We start from the raw sequence: 17,078 nt of genomic DNA on the forward strand, positions 1-17,078 counted from the left end.
GGGCCTGGAACAGGCTGCCCAGGGAGGGGGTTGAGTCACCTTCCCTGGATGTGTTCAAAAAAGGGCAGATGAGGTACTTAGGGATCTGGTTTAGCTTAGGATGGGAATGGTTGGACTTGATGATCTTCAGTGGTCTCTTCCAACCTTGTGATGCTGTGATTCAGCAAGATACATGGGGGCATCGATGTTACCACCCTTTGCAGGGATGTGCCACAAGTAATGATAGCAGAAGTGCTTCTGTGAGGCTCTTGAGAATTTTTTTATATAAAGACCTGGCACCTTGGAGGTGCACCTCACTGGCACCAGCTAACATTCAGCCCAGTTCCGCTTTCATTTGCTTGAATAAGTTTTCTAAAGCTTCTTTTTTTTTTAGATAATAGAAATTGTACTTTTATGTGATTTCTCTGCCTGATACCAGAGTCTGAGTAACAGATGAGTAGCTGAAAACAGCGAGTAACCTTTGGCTTATAAGCATGTGCCAGTCAGTTCTCCTCTTATGGATCTCTACACCTGGTTTCCATCCGTGCTCATAAACCCAAACTGATGTCTGCATTCTGTTCCCGTTTGACTGCAGGATTTTGTGGCCCAATGATATCTTTGGAAGTAGCTCTGACGATGAAGTCCAGACACTACTGAACATTTACTTCCGACACCAAACCTTGGGTCAGACGGGCACCTACGCACTGGTGGGCTCCAACCAGAGCCTGACCGAAATCTGCACCAAACTAATGGAGCTGAACATAGAGATCCGCGACATGATTCGCAGAGCTCAGAGTTACCGGGTCATCAACACTTTTCTTCCAGACTCCAGCGTTTCTGGCACAAGTCTCTGACAGGACTGGTGTGTCCTCTCTCAAGCCGGGAGTGCTGCCCTGTTGGAGTGAGGTGGCTCGATGTCTTCTCAGCCTTACAAAGGTTTGGTCAAACTGTACTGGCTCTTGTTACGTTTAGGATTTCTTCTAAAGAGATACGGGCTGAACTTCAAATGTGTAGCAATACTGTAAGGACAAAGGTAGCGTAGAGCAGCTGGGACAACATCCTTTGTTCTCTGTTGCACAAAAAATCAGATAGCATTTCACTGAGCAACTGCAACTCACTACTGAAGAAATGACTTCCATCGCATACCAAAGCCTACTACACTGAACAGTACTTCCTTTCTAGCAAATTTAATTTTAGGTTGGCAAAAGTGCAATGTTTCCTTCACAAAATAATATTTTTTTGTTAAAAAGAAAAAGAAAAAAAAAGCTTGTACATTTTTTTTTCCCCCTCTTTTTTTTTTTCCTCTTACTTGGTTGAGTGAAAGATGGGCAGAATGAAGCTGGCCACAGAATCTCGCAGACTTGTTGGTCAAAAGCTGAGAGCCTTGTGTGTGTGAAACGAAGTGTAAATGGACTATGGTTTAGTGTACACTGTAATTTGAAGACGATTACTGTATCTTGAAACAACGAGCTGCTACAAAGTACATTTCCTAATGTTACTAGGCTACTGTCTCTGAAGGTACTGGGTCATATTGCAGAGGTCTGTTCTTAGGCCCCCCCCCCAAGCATCATCAATGGTCTTGGTAGATTTTCTTTTTCTTTGTTTTTGGGTTTGTTTTGTTTTTTTTAAAGGACCTTGGCTGCTTTTTACTAGAGGGTTGCTTTTATGAATATATTTATACTATTAAAGGATGGTTGATCTAACTTAACTTGCCATTTTGTAGGAGAAAGTCCCATCACAGAGTCAAACCTTTTGAACTCTCATGCATGCGTATTTTTATTTAATATAAATTTTGCCTATAAAAAGTAAAAACATTAACGTGAAATGCAAGTTCTCATGTTAAGTTTCTTTAAAGAGATGTCTTATTTTATTTGTAATGTATATAAAAGTCATACCTGTATGGGGTTTTTTCTTACATTTAACTGCTGTCCAGTGTTAAATGTATGCATGTAAATCTGTTGCACATCTGAGACACTTTTATTCTAACAGCTATGTAACTTATTCACTCTGTAAATACACTTACCGTTTTTGTGAGGTAACTTTGGCTGATATTTGGATCAGTACATCCATTTAACTAAAATATAAAAGACATATATAATCACCACAGAGTATGTGCTGCTTGTGACGATTGTGTTCTTGTCTGACTGTGCTGCTCTGGATGACACCCATGACCAGCAAGAGACACCTTTTTCTTTGTTTGTGGTGGAACTGCTCATGACACTGACAGAAACCAGTGAGAAAGTGAGGATTATTCGGTCACTCTGTAGTTACAACTCAGCCAGGAAGAGCATGTTGACTAAAGCAGTTTCACGACTGAAACAAAAACCCCAATCCAAAAATGAAGGTGAAGGATTGATTGTTTCTGTTAAAAGCATCAGTAATGGTTCTGTTCACTCCAGCTTTGGGGTTTTTTTCTTTAACCAGAGCTAAAAGCTGTCCATCCTCTAGTATCGGCCTCAGCTCTGAGAATCCAGTAAAGCTCAGGCTGCATAAGCCCAGTTCCTTCAACATCTCTTCACAGAGCAAGCGCTCCAGCCCTGTGACCAGCCTGTTGATCAACTGTAAGGAGTTCAGTAGAGGGCACCACCTTTCCTACAGCGAGCCCCAAACTGGGTACAGCAGGCTAGATGTGGTCTAGCAAGTGCTGAGTAAGGGGAACAATCACTTCTCCTGCTCTGCTGGCTCTGCTGTTCCTACAGCCCAGGATGCTGTTGCCACCCTTTGCTGCCAGGGCCTGCTGCTGACCCCACACCCAGCTCACTGCCAACCAAACCCCAGGGGCACTTTGCTATGAGCTGCCCCCCACCCCAGCCAGGCCCCCCTGGTGCTACTGCAGAGTTCTCCCATCACTGGGAGGAATCTCCTCTCGTCCCTGCTGAACACCTCAAGGCTCCCCTTGGCCAGTCCCTCCAGTCAGCTGAGATCTCTCCAAAGAGCAGCACTGCCCTCAGCTGTTGTTAGCAGGTCTCCCTGGCTTGGTGCCACCTGCAGACTTGACTTACACTGATGCTTCTTCCAGGTCCCCAGTACAGATGTCAAGCAGAACAGAGCAGCTGCTGTATGGCACTTGTCCCTGCCCTGCAGGCAGAATGCAATGCATTGAGCCAGTTGTTTCAATGGATCTTCAGCTGACCCTGAAGCCCTTAAGAAGTTCCTTCCCCCCAGTGTATTCTGTCACTCTTCACTGATACAACACTACCATGATGCAACCATCTAGCTTTCTTAGCACCTTTCTAAGCTTTAAGGAAGTAGGAATCAGTACACTCCCAATAAAGCTTCACTGGAGTCCAAGGACAACATAAGCTGCAGCACATGTCCTTCATTTAAGAGTCCCCGACTATGTTTCATCTTAACTAAAGCATCCTCAGTTTAATTTAAGCCACTGACTCAGGAGAGACAGAATGGGACCAGAAAGGTGCTAAGGGCAGAAGCCTTTGACTCAGGAGCCTAAGGAGCTGTTATAACTTCATTTAGGATACAGTAGCCAAACAATCTGTTATTCTGCCATGGACAGGTACTCTAGCACAAAAGAGTCCCCTCCATGGTGGTCAGTTGGATGCCCAGCTTACACTTGTCCCACTCTCACATAGTTTCCCTTGCCAAACTAGCTTTTGATGTCTTTTATATACCCTTAACAGAAGCAGGGGGAAGAGACAGTTATATGCATATACCCCAGAATTTATGCTCCAGAACATTTATTTGTATCTTCCACACATTTTGAGTGAGTGAAGGAAAGAACTTACTAGTGCAGTTTTAATCTCAGCATTTCCTCAAAACTGACTAAAACCTGTTTTCTTCAGAAAAATCAAGCTGGTTCTGCTTCCTTCCAGACAGGCCTTCCTCTTATGACAGGAAGATACAACTAAGGGGTAACAAACTAGTACAGACTTGTGTAGAACTTTATTCACAACGTATATACACTGAAGTTAAATAAATAATACAAAAATCTTCATCCATTAGCCAATGCCAGGTCAAAAGCCTAAAGTCAAAACATTACAAGAGACTGACAAAGTACAGAGCACAGAAGAGAAGAGGGCACACAGATCAAACAATGTATTTGAAGCTGTAAGTGTTATCACAGGACAGCCTCTTGCCTTTGCAGCGGCCACAGAGCTCTTGGCGATGAGGTCTCTTGAGATCAATGTGTCTTTTCTTCTGAGGGCAGGAACAACGAGTCCTTGAACAGGTCTTAAAGAAGACATTATTAGCAGCAGATCAAGAGTGCTCACTTCATGTTAGATTGACATTTAGCTTCCCTTAATCATAGCAACATACTTGGGCTGATACTTGTGTGGTAAAAGTCCTATGAAATTAAGCTGTAAGAGCCTTCTCACTTAAAAACCCAGAACCCTACCCTGTGTATAGCAAGGCAAAACACTGTATGAATGGAAAAACACCTGTGCAAGCCATCAGGCATCAGCAGGAGGAGGGAGTCCTATCCCATTACACCTTTCCCAAGTAAAATATCCTAGTACTTTGGTGAAAGCAATTACTTCTTCTGGAAGAGACCTTATCTAATTCAGTAGCTACTAAGAGAATACCACAGACTCTGGCAGTTCTACCAGGACAGAGAAATCTTCAGTTTACCTGGCACTGGATTGCTTCCACTCTATAGGGATTGTAGCCCTTTTGGCATTTGCGACAGAGCTGTTTGAAGTACACCTGAATAAAGAGACAAAAAAAGTTCTCAGATACTGTAGATATTTACTCAAGGTGTTCAGAACAGGCACCTAAACTTGTGCCAAAACATCTGACTCCACAGGTATTTGGTGCTACTCCTACAAGCGTCAGGAGCAAGAAATGACTTAACTACCTTGTTGCTTCCAGAAATGCACCACACATAAGCGCTCTCCCATCTGGTCTTGCAGTCTTTACAGTGGAAATAGCCATACTTCTGCTCCAAAAACTGCAGAGAAAGAGGAGTTCACTTAGCAGCCCCCAGCACGACAATAACACCCAGCCCAGCTCCTCCATTACACCACCTGTTCTCACAGGCTCTACTGCTGCAAGGAAGCAGGAGCTACCAACCCGGGGCGAGACCTGAGAAGCCAGGGTGGGGATCGCTGCGGCTTTTGCTGCTCAAGAACCTGCAGCTCCAGCCGGCGTTATGGGTTCGCCACCCCCCAGCCCCGCCGAGAACAGGCTGCACCAAGCCCCAGCCTCTCCTCAGGCCCCGGTGCCCCAGCGCCGCGCACCTGGAAGGCAGCTCGCTGCCTGGGGTCTGCAGCCTTCTCCACTGGTGTCTCTGCTTCCCCCTCACTCGGCAGGGCAGTCTCTGCCTGTCCCTCCTGCTGCTTACTGCTGCCATCCTCCACCTTCGGCTCCTCAGGAGTCGTTTCACACGCCTTGTCCTTCTCCTGGGGTCCAGCGGCCTCGGGCAGCGTGAAGACGCGGCGGTCCGGTACAGGTGAGTAGAGGGCAAAGTGCCCTTGGGTGCGGAGGACCGTGGGGGTGAGGGGGCGGCCAAAGGGCAGGGTGCGCGGCCCCAGCGAGCACTGCACAGCGGCGTCGGCCTGCAGGCTCACCTGCACGCCCACCTCCTTGGTGTTGGCCCAGCGGAGCCGCACTGCCAGCCCGGGGCTCACCTGTGACAGCAGGGTCTGGAGCTGGGCCCGCCGGTAGCTGTCCAGGTAGTCAGAGGACACGGGGGCGAGCGGGCTCCCGAGGAAGGGGCTGATGGCGCTGGCCTTGCCCTGCTTCCAGCTGGGCTGCTTCCCCGCTGGGTCCCCGCTGCGGTTCGGCGCGAGGCTGCCCCTGAAGCTCGGGTACGTGCTGAAAGGGGAAAAAACAAAGCTCTCCATGATCGTAGACAGCTCCGCTCTAGCCGCCTCCTCGTCCTGCCTTTATCTGACCTGCATAGCTGCTGCTAATCGTTGCTAATTGATGGGGAAATTGGCCCCAGCCGGGTGGGGCTGGCTGGGGGGAGGGAGGATTGGTCGCCGCCGGCCTGCGCTCATCCCCGCACCCATCCTCCCACCCATCCCTGCGTTCATCCCCGCACCCATCCCTGTGCTCATCCCCGCGCCCATCCCTGCGCCCATCCCTGCGTTCATCCCCGCACCCATCCCTGCGCCCATCCCCGCGCCCATCCCTGCGCTCATCCCCGCACCCATCCCTGCGCCCATCCCTGCGTTCATCCCCGCACCCATCCCTGCGCTCATCCCCGCACCCATCCCCGCACCCATCCTCGCACCCATCCCTGCGCTCATCCCCGCACCCATCCCCGCACCCATCCTCGCATCCATCCCTGCGCTCATCCCCGCACCCATCCCCGCACCCATCCTCGCACCCATCCCTGCGCTCATCCCCGCACCCATCCTCGCATCCATCCCTGCGCTCATCCCCGCACCCATCCCCGCACCCATCCTCGCACCCATCCCTGCGCTCATCCCCGCACCCATCCCTGCGCCCATCCCTGCGCCCATCCCTGCGCCCAGTGCCTTTTCCGAGCTGCAACGGGAGGCGATGTGTTCCCAGGCACACGCGTGGAAAGCGTGGACACGCCGACCACGGAGCCCCTGTTGCAGCCATCGCGTTCCTTAGCTCATCGAGATCTTTGTAGAAGGCCAAGGTCTGGACAGGACTAACTGGGCAAGGCGCACACAGGCCGAGCCTCTGTATTCCCGGACCCCTTCACCTGTGGTGTCGGGGTAGGGCCCGCAGCCGCGGGGATAGGAGCTGCAGTAACGACTCCAGGGCTGAAGACAGCAGCCCCAGTGGTTTGCGAGGCTGTAAAGCGGTGAGGATCCTCGCAGAGCTGTGTAAGCCGGGAAGTCATCGGCTGTCAAAGTGTAGCGCGTAGCCGCCAGGTCCTGTAAAGATGACGAGAGAGAACTCGGCCGTAGCTGGGACAGCCAGGGGGAAGCCCGCCTGCTCACAGCTCCCGCTGCTTGTGTCTTTAGACACGGAAGGGGGCTGGGAAGCTAACAAACAAAGCCCAGGTAAAATGGGTACCCCACAGACTAGTCAGCAAAGAATGCCGGTGATAACGTCTCTGAAAAGAAGTCTTTATCGGCACTGAAAGGTCTGGGCATCCCCACGGCTCCATCACTGAAAGGTCTGGGCATCCCCATGGCTCCATCACGTGGGGGTTGTCTACATGCGGCTTTTCCCTGTCGTCGACTGTATTGGTTTAGGAAAAGGTTCTGAATGTGCTTCGGTTTGCACAACAGTCCGGAGGGACAACGGTTATAGCAGCCAAAGGGGCTTTGTGCTTGTATAAGGTAATATTTGTTAGCAAAACGAGCGCTTATGTATCGCACTAACAGTCCTTCCACAACGACATCACATTAGTTCAATTCGATAGTATCGTTAAAATCGCGTAATTAAATCCTCTGAACTGTGTGTGTGAGTCTCCAGAGACTGCAGAATCCTCAGATCCTCGAAGCCAAATAATTTATTTGCCTCACCACCTTTACAAAAGTGTTTGCATTATAAAATGCAATGACTGATAAGGGCTAGAGAGCTGGTAGGGGTGATATCTGTGAACGTTCACAGTGTGCTTGAGAAAGATCCCTTCAAGGAGTTCAGTTACTGCGTGAAAAGACACTGAAGAATGTGACTGATGTGGGTGATGTGATAAATCTGTGTAAAGTAAGGACTGGTATGCAGAGGTGGGAAGAAACCCCTTTATACCAACGTAAGAGTAGATGAACATCTGGCTAAAATGACAGAGGGCTGACTCAAAACCGGTAAGAGGAAGAATTTTCCACCCAGCTTGAAACGATTTTATGGATTCATTGCTGAGACCAAGAACTTGTAAAAAGTCAAAATAGGAATGGGTATGCATGTGGAGAATAATAATCATGGACTGTGACATCAACTACCATGATAATTACACCTGTCAAGGGCTACAAAAACGCTGAGGTAAAAAGGTGAGTTTGAGGCTGCCACAGGTAATGTCTCTCCATCACAGTACTGCTGCTCAGCCTTTTTCTAGGACATTGGAGTTAACTGCTGTTAAACTGTAAGTTGGAATACGTTGACCTTGGATATGATTCTTCATATCTCGTTTCTCATTCACCTGGAGTACTGTGTCCAGCTTTGGAGCCCTCAACACAAGGAGGATATGGGCCTGTTGGGAGTGTGTCCAGAGGAGCAGCCACACAAATGATCAAAGGGCTGGAGCACCTCTCCTATGAAGACCAGAGAGGTGGTGGATTCCCCATCCCTGGAGGTGTTCAAGGCCAGGTTGGATGGGGCCCTGGGCAGCCTTGTGTAGATCCAGGCCTGGAGGTTGGTGTCCCTGCCTGTGGCAGGGGGGTTGGAGCTCTATGACCCTTGGGGTCCCTTCCAACCCAGACCATTCTATGATTCTATGATAAGACAGGCTGAGAGTTGGGCTTGTTCAGCCTGGAGAAGAGAAGGCTCCAGGGGCACCTTAGAGCAGCCTTCCAGTATCTGAAAGGTGCCTGTAAGAAAACTGGGGAAGAACAGTTCATAAGAGCATGTAGCAACAGGACAAGGGGTAATGGTTTTAAACTTGGAAAGGGGAGATTTAGGTTGGATATTAGGAAAAAGCCCTTCAATATGAGGGTGATGGGTCACTGGAACAGGTTGCCCAGAGAGGCAGTGGAGGCCCCATCCCTGGAGACATTCAGGGTGAGGCTTGCTGGGGCTCTGAGTGACCTGATGGAGTGAGGATGTCCCTGCTCACTGCAGGGGGTTGGACTAGATGACCTCTAAAGGTCCCTTCCAACCTAACGCGTTCCATGATCCTTTGCCTATAGGGATGCACGAATAAAAGCTGCTGGCCGGCAGTGGCTCACGACACTCCTCTTGCAGGGTGAGAAACCAGCCACGGCGGGAAAGCGTTAACAAGAGATGCCGCTTCCTCCACCTGCGGCTGTTTCGCCCCCATCTCGCCTCCCTCCTCGCACTGCTGCCTTAACCTGGGGCCGCCCCGCCGCCTCTGAGGGGAGGGAGCGGCGGCCGTTACCCCGCCTCTTTCCCGTGACGTGCAGGCCGGGGAAGGCGGGAACGGCGGATGCTCCGAGTGCGCAGGTGCGTGGGGGCGTGTTGGCGCCAAGCTTTGAACGTGGGGGCAGGGTGGCTGGGGGAGCGTGGGGCTCGGCGGAGCCGCCCCACCCCACCTCGCCCCTTCCTCCCCCGCGTGTGCTGCCGTCCCCGCGGGGAGGCCGCGCCGCCTCGCCCCGCGCGTGAGGCGATGCTGCGGCCGCCGCGCCGCCCGAGGGGCCGGAGGGAGGTAAACGCCCCGCGGGTCGCTCTGCCCTGCTCAGCCCGGTGGCTGCCCCTTCCCGTGGGGAGGCCCCGCTGCCAATTTAACCCCGCCGTGGGGGTGCTGTGTCTGTGGCGCTCGTTTTCTCGCAGCGTGCGCGGGGGGTTCGGTTTGCGGCCTGCTTGGGGTTGGGGCTCGGGGCTCGTCCTCTGAGGCCCTTCGGGTGAGCCGGTGCGGCTCGGCAGGCCGCTGGGCAGTAGCCCAACAGGCGCGTTCCCTAACGGGAAGCTGCGGGGATAAGTCGCTTCAGGTCGCTTCGTCTCTTACAATGTGCTGCTGAGGGGGTTTCTCATGTCGTGGCTTTCTGAGGCAGCCTTTGCCCTTTAAACACCCGCCTTTCCCCTCACGGTGGTGCGGCAGCCTGTACAGAGCAGCCATCGCGTGTGAAACTGATGTTACAGTGACAGCAATAAACCTGTTAAAATAAGCAGGAGCTGCAACGTCCTCTCTGCTTGAAAGCAGCTTTAGCCCAAATTCTTGGCACATAAGTTGAAAGAGGATGTGTAATAGCACATATTGTATCCTGGCATGAAGTAATTAGCATGGATTTATTTTGTATTTCATTCGCATTAAAACACCTCAAAAAATTCCCTTCCCATTCCATCTTTGTTTTCTCTTGTCTTTGAGTGTTTTCATTAGCTGGTATAATTGTCCTATACAAGGGGCAATGGCATGAAGCTGTGCCAGGGCAGGGACAGATTGGACATTAGAAACAAATGTTTTCCTGACAGAGTTGTCAGGGCTGGAACAGGCTGCCCAGGGAGGGGGTTGAGTCACCTTCCCTGGATGTGTTCAAAAAAAGGGTAGATGAGGTACTTAGGGACCTGGTTTAGCTTAGGATGGGAATGGTTGGACTTGATGATCTTCAAAAGTCTCTTCCAACCTTGTGATTCTGTGATAATTAACCACGCTCTTCTTGTCTGGTGTTTTCATACCATGTTCATCATCACAGTGTTTGAACGCACATCAAGGTCCTTGAGCCAAAGAGTTTGGGTTATGGCACACCTACCAAGACCTGTGGGAAAGCAGGCCCATGGCATTGGAGTACCACTGCATGACAGTGTTATCTTATTCTTCCCTCAGTTTTTCCAACAGCTGTTCCAGTAATGTTACGGATAAGACAATGGATTACAAACCTGTGGAAAGACCAACTTTCTTTGAGTTATTTAAGGCACACTGCAGTGAATCAGGTACAGCTTCTCTACAGTACACAGCTTTTATTGGGGTTACATAATGGCCACTGATGTTTTACACACATCTGCCCATAGAAAAGCATTATGCAACTTGTTAGTGGCTCTTCTTTCCCCAAATCTGTGTTTTCTAATATCTACTTTTTAATCTGTTTATTTAAACATAAGTGTGGGGGTTTTTTGACAATGTGTGCTCAGCTACTTTTTTTCTGCTAGTTTCAGCTGTGGCCTCTTTATATAAACACATGCAGACCAGGTTTAGTCTAAATGCACCTGCCATAGTCTGTAAAACATATATTAAACAGGAACCTGTTTAAATTAGTAAAATAAGGAATAAAAGTATACTTCTGGTTTTTATTTAAACAAGCTGGGTATTTATCTGCTCTTTGATTTGAGAATTTGGGCAGGCATTCTTTTATGGGGTATCAAAGTTCAAAGCTATCTATGAACAAACAGAAGCATGGCAGTGGAATTGCATTTCAGTTGTCTGCAACCATTGAAATACCTAATGTATCCTCACATCCTGCATAAAGGATACTTGTTTACTTCTGGTTTTATTTTCATGTGGTTTTCTGCATGTTTTTCTTCACAGACTTAGGGCCTATCAGTCTCAACTGGTTTGAAGAACTCAGTGCAGAAGCACCCCCATATGAGTCTAAACTGTTAGGAGAACTTGATGGTCCCTTTGGCTGGCTCGATCAAGCGTCTTTTAAAACTCCAAAGGCAAAACTCTCTACATACAGTCAGCTGGCATCAACTCCACTGATTTTTAAAGAACAGAATTTGATATCACCACCTTATGCTTCTCCTGGAAAAGAACAGGATCAGAACAAAATAGGATCCAGTGAGTAATCTTTTAATTTTTTTTTTTAATGTGGGATTTTAAAAGCTGCTCCTGCCCTTTGGAAGCAAAAGACTTTTTTTTTACCTTTTGTTGGTGCAGCTGATAATTGCTTGTGTAATAGATACTGCTGCTGTGACAGGAATTGACTCAAAAACTTATCTTATTTGGCTTCTGAAAGCCACCTACAAAAATGCAGAATTAATTTTAATAATGAATTCAGCTTTACAATGAACTGGTAATGTAAAGTTCCCTGTAGAAATTATATTGTTGTGGTCTTAATGCTCTTAAGTATATTAAATATATTAATATGAGGAGACAGTGAACTTACTAATGTAACCCATTGACTGAGAATCAGAGCAGTTTACTTCTTTTTAGCAGTTTCACTTTTGTTTTGTGAAAAATCTCTGAAAATCTTTTTGAGAGATAACGATGCTTATCATGCCCAAGTACAAGGCAATCTGTAGGGCACTCCTTGGCCTTTCTTAGAAAGCTTTAGAAGCCCTAGACTCTTTGAGGTAGTAAAATTGTACCTAATGGAAAGAAGTTAGGCTTTTACATTTGAAAACAAAAAAATTCTACAGCTTTTAGGATGTACTTCTCATTACATTGTTTCCAAATCCCAAGTATGTCATGGAAGTACATGCCACTCTGCTCCTTTCTGATGTACCTGCAAGCTGTAGTATCTATCCTCCTTGCACAGAGAGAAGAATCTTCCCTGAGAGAACATCTAACCCTGATCCTGCAATGTCTGGCTTGTCCATCTGCTGGGTCTGTGCCTTCCTAACAATAAGATAAGCTTTTCTAAATAGATGACAGAGAAGCAGGAGACTGCCTTTATTACCAGAATCATTGTTAGATCCCAAAGCAAAGTCTTTAAAGCTGTAGAATGTGCTGTTTAAATATACTTTATAACATCGCTGCTGTAGAATATTGCTACACTGTTTGTTTTTCTTAAGCTCACTGCTGAACTTCTGCTCAACTTACTCTCAGCTGAGAACACGTTTCTTCTAAATTTAGCCATTTGGACACACAAAGTGTTAAGTCCCTAGTGACTTCTGGGTAGCATTTCATTCATTGCAAACAAAGGAACCTTATGACTCTTTTGTTTCAGAACAGTTACTTTTGCTTTCTGCTTGTGCACGTGGACATTTGTATATACTTCCTGAGGAAGGGAAGAGACTGTTATTGAAATTTCTAGTCACCTGTGGCTGGGCCAAGATCTTTTTTTTTCTTGGTTTTCTTGTTTAGAGCCAACTGGTTCATATACCTAATTTTATTTCTGGTAAAAACAAGAGCATGATGGATTTAACCTTGATGTGGTACTGGGATGCAGCGCTGCTGTGCATGTGGACTCAGGAACTTGGAGGCAGAGAGAAGTGCAGAAACCTAAGTGTCATTTCTGATATGGATAGTGGTTTGGAAATTTCCAAGTAGGAATTCTTTTGGGTAGTTGCTCCTCCATGTAAGGGGGCTCACGGTTCAGAGGGTTCCACTGGAACATTCTCTCTTTTTCCTGGAGATGCACAGCACGTAAATAGCTACTGCTGCCAGTGACAGTGCATCCACTTGAGTGTTCCAGAAATGTTTGCTTGATGCTGCTGCTTCAAATCAAGAAGCCTGTATCTGGTGTTATCTCAAGGGAGAGCTGGTACAACTGTATGTTTTCATGTATTGATTTATCTCCTAAGAATAACTTCTGCAGTGACAAGAAAGGTACAGTACAATGTACTAAAACTGAAGTGGAATAGGTGAGTTGAATAATATCAAGGAAACAGAATCAGAGAGTCACAAGGTTGGAAAAGATCTTTGAAGATCATCAAATCCAACCATTCCCATCCTATGTGTCGTGGTTTTACCCCAGCTGAGAGCTGAGATCCACGCAGCTGCCTGCTCTTTAGCTCTGTGCTAAACCAGACCCCTAAGTACCTCATCAACCCTTTTTTTGAACACATCCAGGAAGGTGACTCAACCCCCTCCCTGGGCAGCCTGTTCCAGGCCCTGACAACTCTGTCAGGAAAACATTTGTTTCTAATGTCCAATCTGTCCCTGCCCTGGCACAGCTTCATGCCATTGCCCCTTGTCCCATCTCCTGTCCCCTGGCTGAAGAGACCATCACCCACCTCTCTACAACCTCCCTTCAGGTAGTTGTAGGTGGGGAGAAGGTCTCCCCTCAGCCTCCTCTTCTCCAGGCTAAACAGCCCCAGCTCCCTCAGCCGCTCCTCAGAGGATTTGCCCCTTCCCCAGCCTGGTTGCCCTTCTCTGCACTCGCTCCAGGACCTCAATGTCCTTCTGATGGTGAGGAGCCCAGAACTGGACCCAGCACTCGAGGTGTGGCCTCACCAATGCCCAGTCCAGGGGCACAATTACTCCCCTAGACCTACATGCTGAAACACATATACATCAAATTAATAATGCAATATAATGAAAGATTTTGGCTGTGTGTTTGATATGTTTAGCACAGTTTGGATATAGAATTTGAACATGTTCCAAAAATAGATTAAAAGGTAGTGTTTTGTTGGGTTCTTCTCACTGAAAATCAGGTGTTGCTTTTTTTTTTTTTTAAAGCCTATTTTAAACTTTAAAATCAAAAGTGTTACTTGTAGCTCTGAAAGGTTGTGCCATTATCTTCTGTGTTGTAGGCAGAGAGAATCTGATAAGCCCACGTATTGCAATAAGAAAGCCAGATCCAGAAAATGAAATGCTTGCTTCTCCTCCTGGTACCTGCCACAACTGCCTTGCTCCTAGGTATGCTAAAGATATCTAGACAAAGATAATATAAACTGCATTCTAAGAAAAAAGAAATATTAAAACCACCATGTTTGATTCTTAAACTTCTTCAAAGCAGTCAATAACCCTGTATGTCTTTTATATTTGTGACACTTGTAAGTTGCTAAGTGAATTGAAAATAGCATGCTAACTAATTTTTAACACTTCCTTGCTTTTAAGTGTTCTTCCTATTTTTTAAACTTCTTCACAGCTGGCATATTGTATTTGTTGACATTGTTTCAGCTTCCCAAATTCTCAGTACTAGTGCAAGAAAGAGTAGTAGTGATGTACCATGTGCCTTTCAAGTAGTAATTTGTAACAGTAAAATTCCTGAGGCTTTTTTTTTTTACTAATAGCCTTGATTTCTACATTTAAATGCATATCTTTCAGAGAAATATGCTTGTAGTAGTCACGTTGATTAAAAGAACATTTACACTAATTAATTAATTAACCACAATTAATTCAGCCAGTTTCCATAGTTTTGTATAGCATATTAGGAAAAACATGGTTATACTGAATTCTAGTAGGCTATTTGCCAGTCAGATCATCCTTGAAAATTAGCATCTCACAGAAGCAGCATTTTACTGTGTGAATTAAACTTATAGTGAGGATTAAAATCCTAACTGATGGTTAGGAGAAATCAGCCTTTTTTTTTAGTCAGGGAAATAGCCATGTTTGCAAAGAAAGATAATAAAGGAGATGGCAATGTGTGTCATGTCTGAAATATCCACTTATTTTCAGAAACTAAGAAGCAAAATTTAATACTTTTTTGTTTGGTTTTGTTTTGCAGCCCAACTATTTTAAGGAATGCTTACAGAACACCTCAGAGAAGTAATATCCCTGGTTTGTGGAGTTCTTTCTTGTTTCTTTGTTTTTAAAAAATATCTGACATCTATAGATAAAAATCCTTTTACCTTAGGTATTACTTAATGTCCCCAATACATAATGTTTTCTAGGGCCAAATGGAAGCTTGTTTTGCACACCAAAATTTTTGGAGGTAAATACTTTGTTTTCTATTTTGCATTTTGTTTCTTGTTTCCTTTGTAGTACATCTAGAATTCTTCATAGAAATATTAATTGTTAAATATATTCCTAGGTCAGAACTCCTATACGTATTTCTGAAAGTCTGGGAGTAGAAGTGGATCCAGATATGTCCTGGTCAAGTTCTTTAGCTACCCCTCCTACGCTTGGTGCAACGGTGATAATAGGTATTTCTGAAAATGAACAGTTGGTAAAGGTTAAAAACTAATTTCACTTGGTGAGAACTGATTGGTTTTGCTTTAAAAGGGACAAAACTCTCACAGTGATGCTTTGTTGGGTGACCTCGAATAACGCAGCACTACAAGGAAAAAATGGAATTGTGTCATTGCTTTTCAAATATGTTCTTCTTTTGGATTAGGGATTAGGGAATATAAATCTAGAAATTAGCTTTCCAGTACCTAAAGGGGGCCTGCAGGTAAGATGGAGAGGGGCTGTTGATCAGGGAGTGTAGTGATGGGACGAGGCGTAATGGCTTTAAATGGAAAGAGGGTAGATTTAGATTAAATGTTAGAAATTATTTACTTTGAGGGTAAATTCTTTACAGTGAGGGTGGTGAGGCCCTGGCACAGGTTGCCCAGAGAATCTGTGACTACTCTCTCCCTGGCAGTGTTCAAGCCCAGGTTGGATGGGGCTTTGGGCATCTTTTAAGGTCTCCTCCAACCCAAACCGTTCCATGATTCTATGAAATAACATAGCAAGGCATAGAAAGAGGGTTAGATTATTATTGCTTATATTTGCACTATCACAAAACTAGATGCAATTAGGTTAAATCATGTATATTTATGAAGACTAAGGAAGTAGCCTGTTAAAAAAAACCCTTTCCAGTAGCAGTGCTGGCTTCAGCATCTTTAAATCCTGTCACTGTGCCTATCATTGTATTGATGCTGTGAGACACACTGAGATACTTACCCAATTGAAGACCATATTTTCTGAGTTATTTCAACAGGGCAATTCTTGGACTTCATTTACCCTGCAGCTGCACAAACACCAGTGCCAGTATGACAGGGTGAGAATGAGTGGGTGATGATTGTTTTAGTGGCACTAACAGTGATGCTAAACATCAAGCCTTGACTTAAGGTGGTGTTTTAAGTAGGATTTCTTTAGAATAAGCAAAAGGAAATTTGAATTTATGATTTATTCATCAAAACTCTTGAGAAAATGGGAAAACCTGGATGTCTGCTCATCTCCTGATGTTGTTGCTCTTAATGTGGTTAAACTATCACTGTACTAAGCATATAGAACATGCAAGTATATAAAGTGTGTTAAGAATGCCTGTGAGAATTGGGAATCTCCTCATACAACAGTTGGTCATGGCACCAAGCCTGCCAGAGTTCAAGAAGCATCTGGATGATGCTTTTAATTGTACAGTTTAGTTTTAGGTAGTGCTGTGAGGAGGAGGGAGTTGGACTCTCTGATTCTTATGGGTCCCTTCAATTTGAGATACTCCTGATTCCTCTGTTGGCAGGGGGGGTGATGCTATTCAGAAGGCTATTGAGTGGTGCTGGTTTGGGTGTTCATTGGTTCAGAATAATGTGAGCTGAAAAGGAAGGCTAGGGAAAACACCCATAGCTTAAGGATGTTCTGGTTGTGGTTTGAACTGTCCTCATTCTCCCCCTTCCTGGATGAGCCTAGTATTGTATAGTAATGATGTCCACTCTGCCATGTGTAAGGAAAGAGTAATTTGGCTACAATATGGAACTTAGATGTCTATTAAATGTTTTGTTTGAATATACTGCTCTTTAGGTATTTCCTTTTGTAATGTAGGGGAAAAGATATTCCTGTTCTTGTGGGAGGAAATGGCAAAAAACAAATCTCTGGCAGAGGCTTGAAGATCACACCCCTGTCCTTTGGCAGAAACAATTAGTGAGCAGTGCTGTGAATAACTGCTGGAAAGGGGACTGGCAGAGGTGGTGGGCTCAGGGTGGTAACCAGTCTCCCACACAGCAGCAACTGCAACCTATCATTTAGGGTGCTTTATGCTGTTATGAAACTGCTTTTGTACACTGTCCCTTAGCCTTGC

General features: G+C 46.1%; 3 protein-coding genes across 4 annotated transcripts in view; 2 read left to right on the plus strand and 1 right to left on the minus strand.

Moving 5' to 3' along the window:
• The window catches only part of FRY (FRY microtubule binding protein), a 179,370-nt gene extending 178,249 nt beyond the window's left edge, over positions 1 to 1,121 (plus strand). For both annotated transcript variants that reach the window (XM_084279472.1, XM_084279471.1), the window contains one exon: positions 575 to 1,121. In XM_084279472.1, the coding sequence (XP_084135598.1) occupies positions 575 to 833 (259 nt within the window). In that variant the 3' untranslated portion in view covers positions 834 to 1,121. The remainder of the gene's footprint in view (positions 1 to 574) is intronic.
• A 2,902-nt stretch (positions 1,122 to 4,023) lies between these two features.
• On the minus strand, positions 4,024 to 5,780 carry ZAR1L (zygote arrest 1 like; the record flags this gene model as incomplete). The annotated part of the gene is made up of 4 exons (XM_084279637.1): positions 4,024 to 4,167; positions 4,567 to 4,641; positions 4,793 to 4,885; positions 5,175 to 5,780. The coding sequence occupies 4 exons, from the start codon at positions 5,778 to 5,780 to the stop codon at positions 4,024 to 4,026; spliced, it is 918 nt and encodes a 305-aa protein (XP_084135763.1).
• A 4,539-nt stretch (positions 5,781 to 10,319) lies between these two features.
• BRCA2 (BRCA2 DNA repair associated) overlaps positions 10,320 to 17,078 on the plus strand; it is a 41,155-nt gene continuing 34,396 nt past the window's right edge. Inside the window, exons 1-6 of the mRNA XM_084272580.1 lie at positions 10,320 to 10,407; positions 11,000 to 11,251; positions 13,891 to 13,996; positions 14,808 to 14,860; positions 14,974 to 15,014; positions 15,114 to 15,225. Of these exons, the coding sequence (XP_084128706.1) occupies positions 10,341 to 10,407; positions 11,000 to 11,251; positions 13,891 to 13,996; positions 14,808 to 14,860; positions 14,974 to 15,014; positions 15,114 to 15,225 (631 nt within the window). The 5' untranslated portion in view covers positions 10,320 to 10,340. The remainder of the gene's footprint in view (positions 10,408 to 10,999; positions 11,252 to 13,890; positions 13,997 to 14,807; positions 14,861 to 14,973; positions 15,015 to 15,113; positions 15,226 to 17,078) is intronic.

The sequence above is a fragment of the Gallinula chloropus genome (assembly GCF_964237585.1).
Source record: "Gallinula chloropus genome assembly, chromosome: 1".
NCBI classification, from domain to species: Eukaryota; Metazoa; Chordata; class Aves; order Gruiformes; family Rallidae; genus Gallinula; species Gallinula chloropus.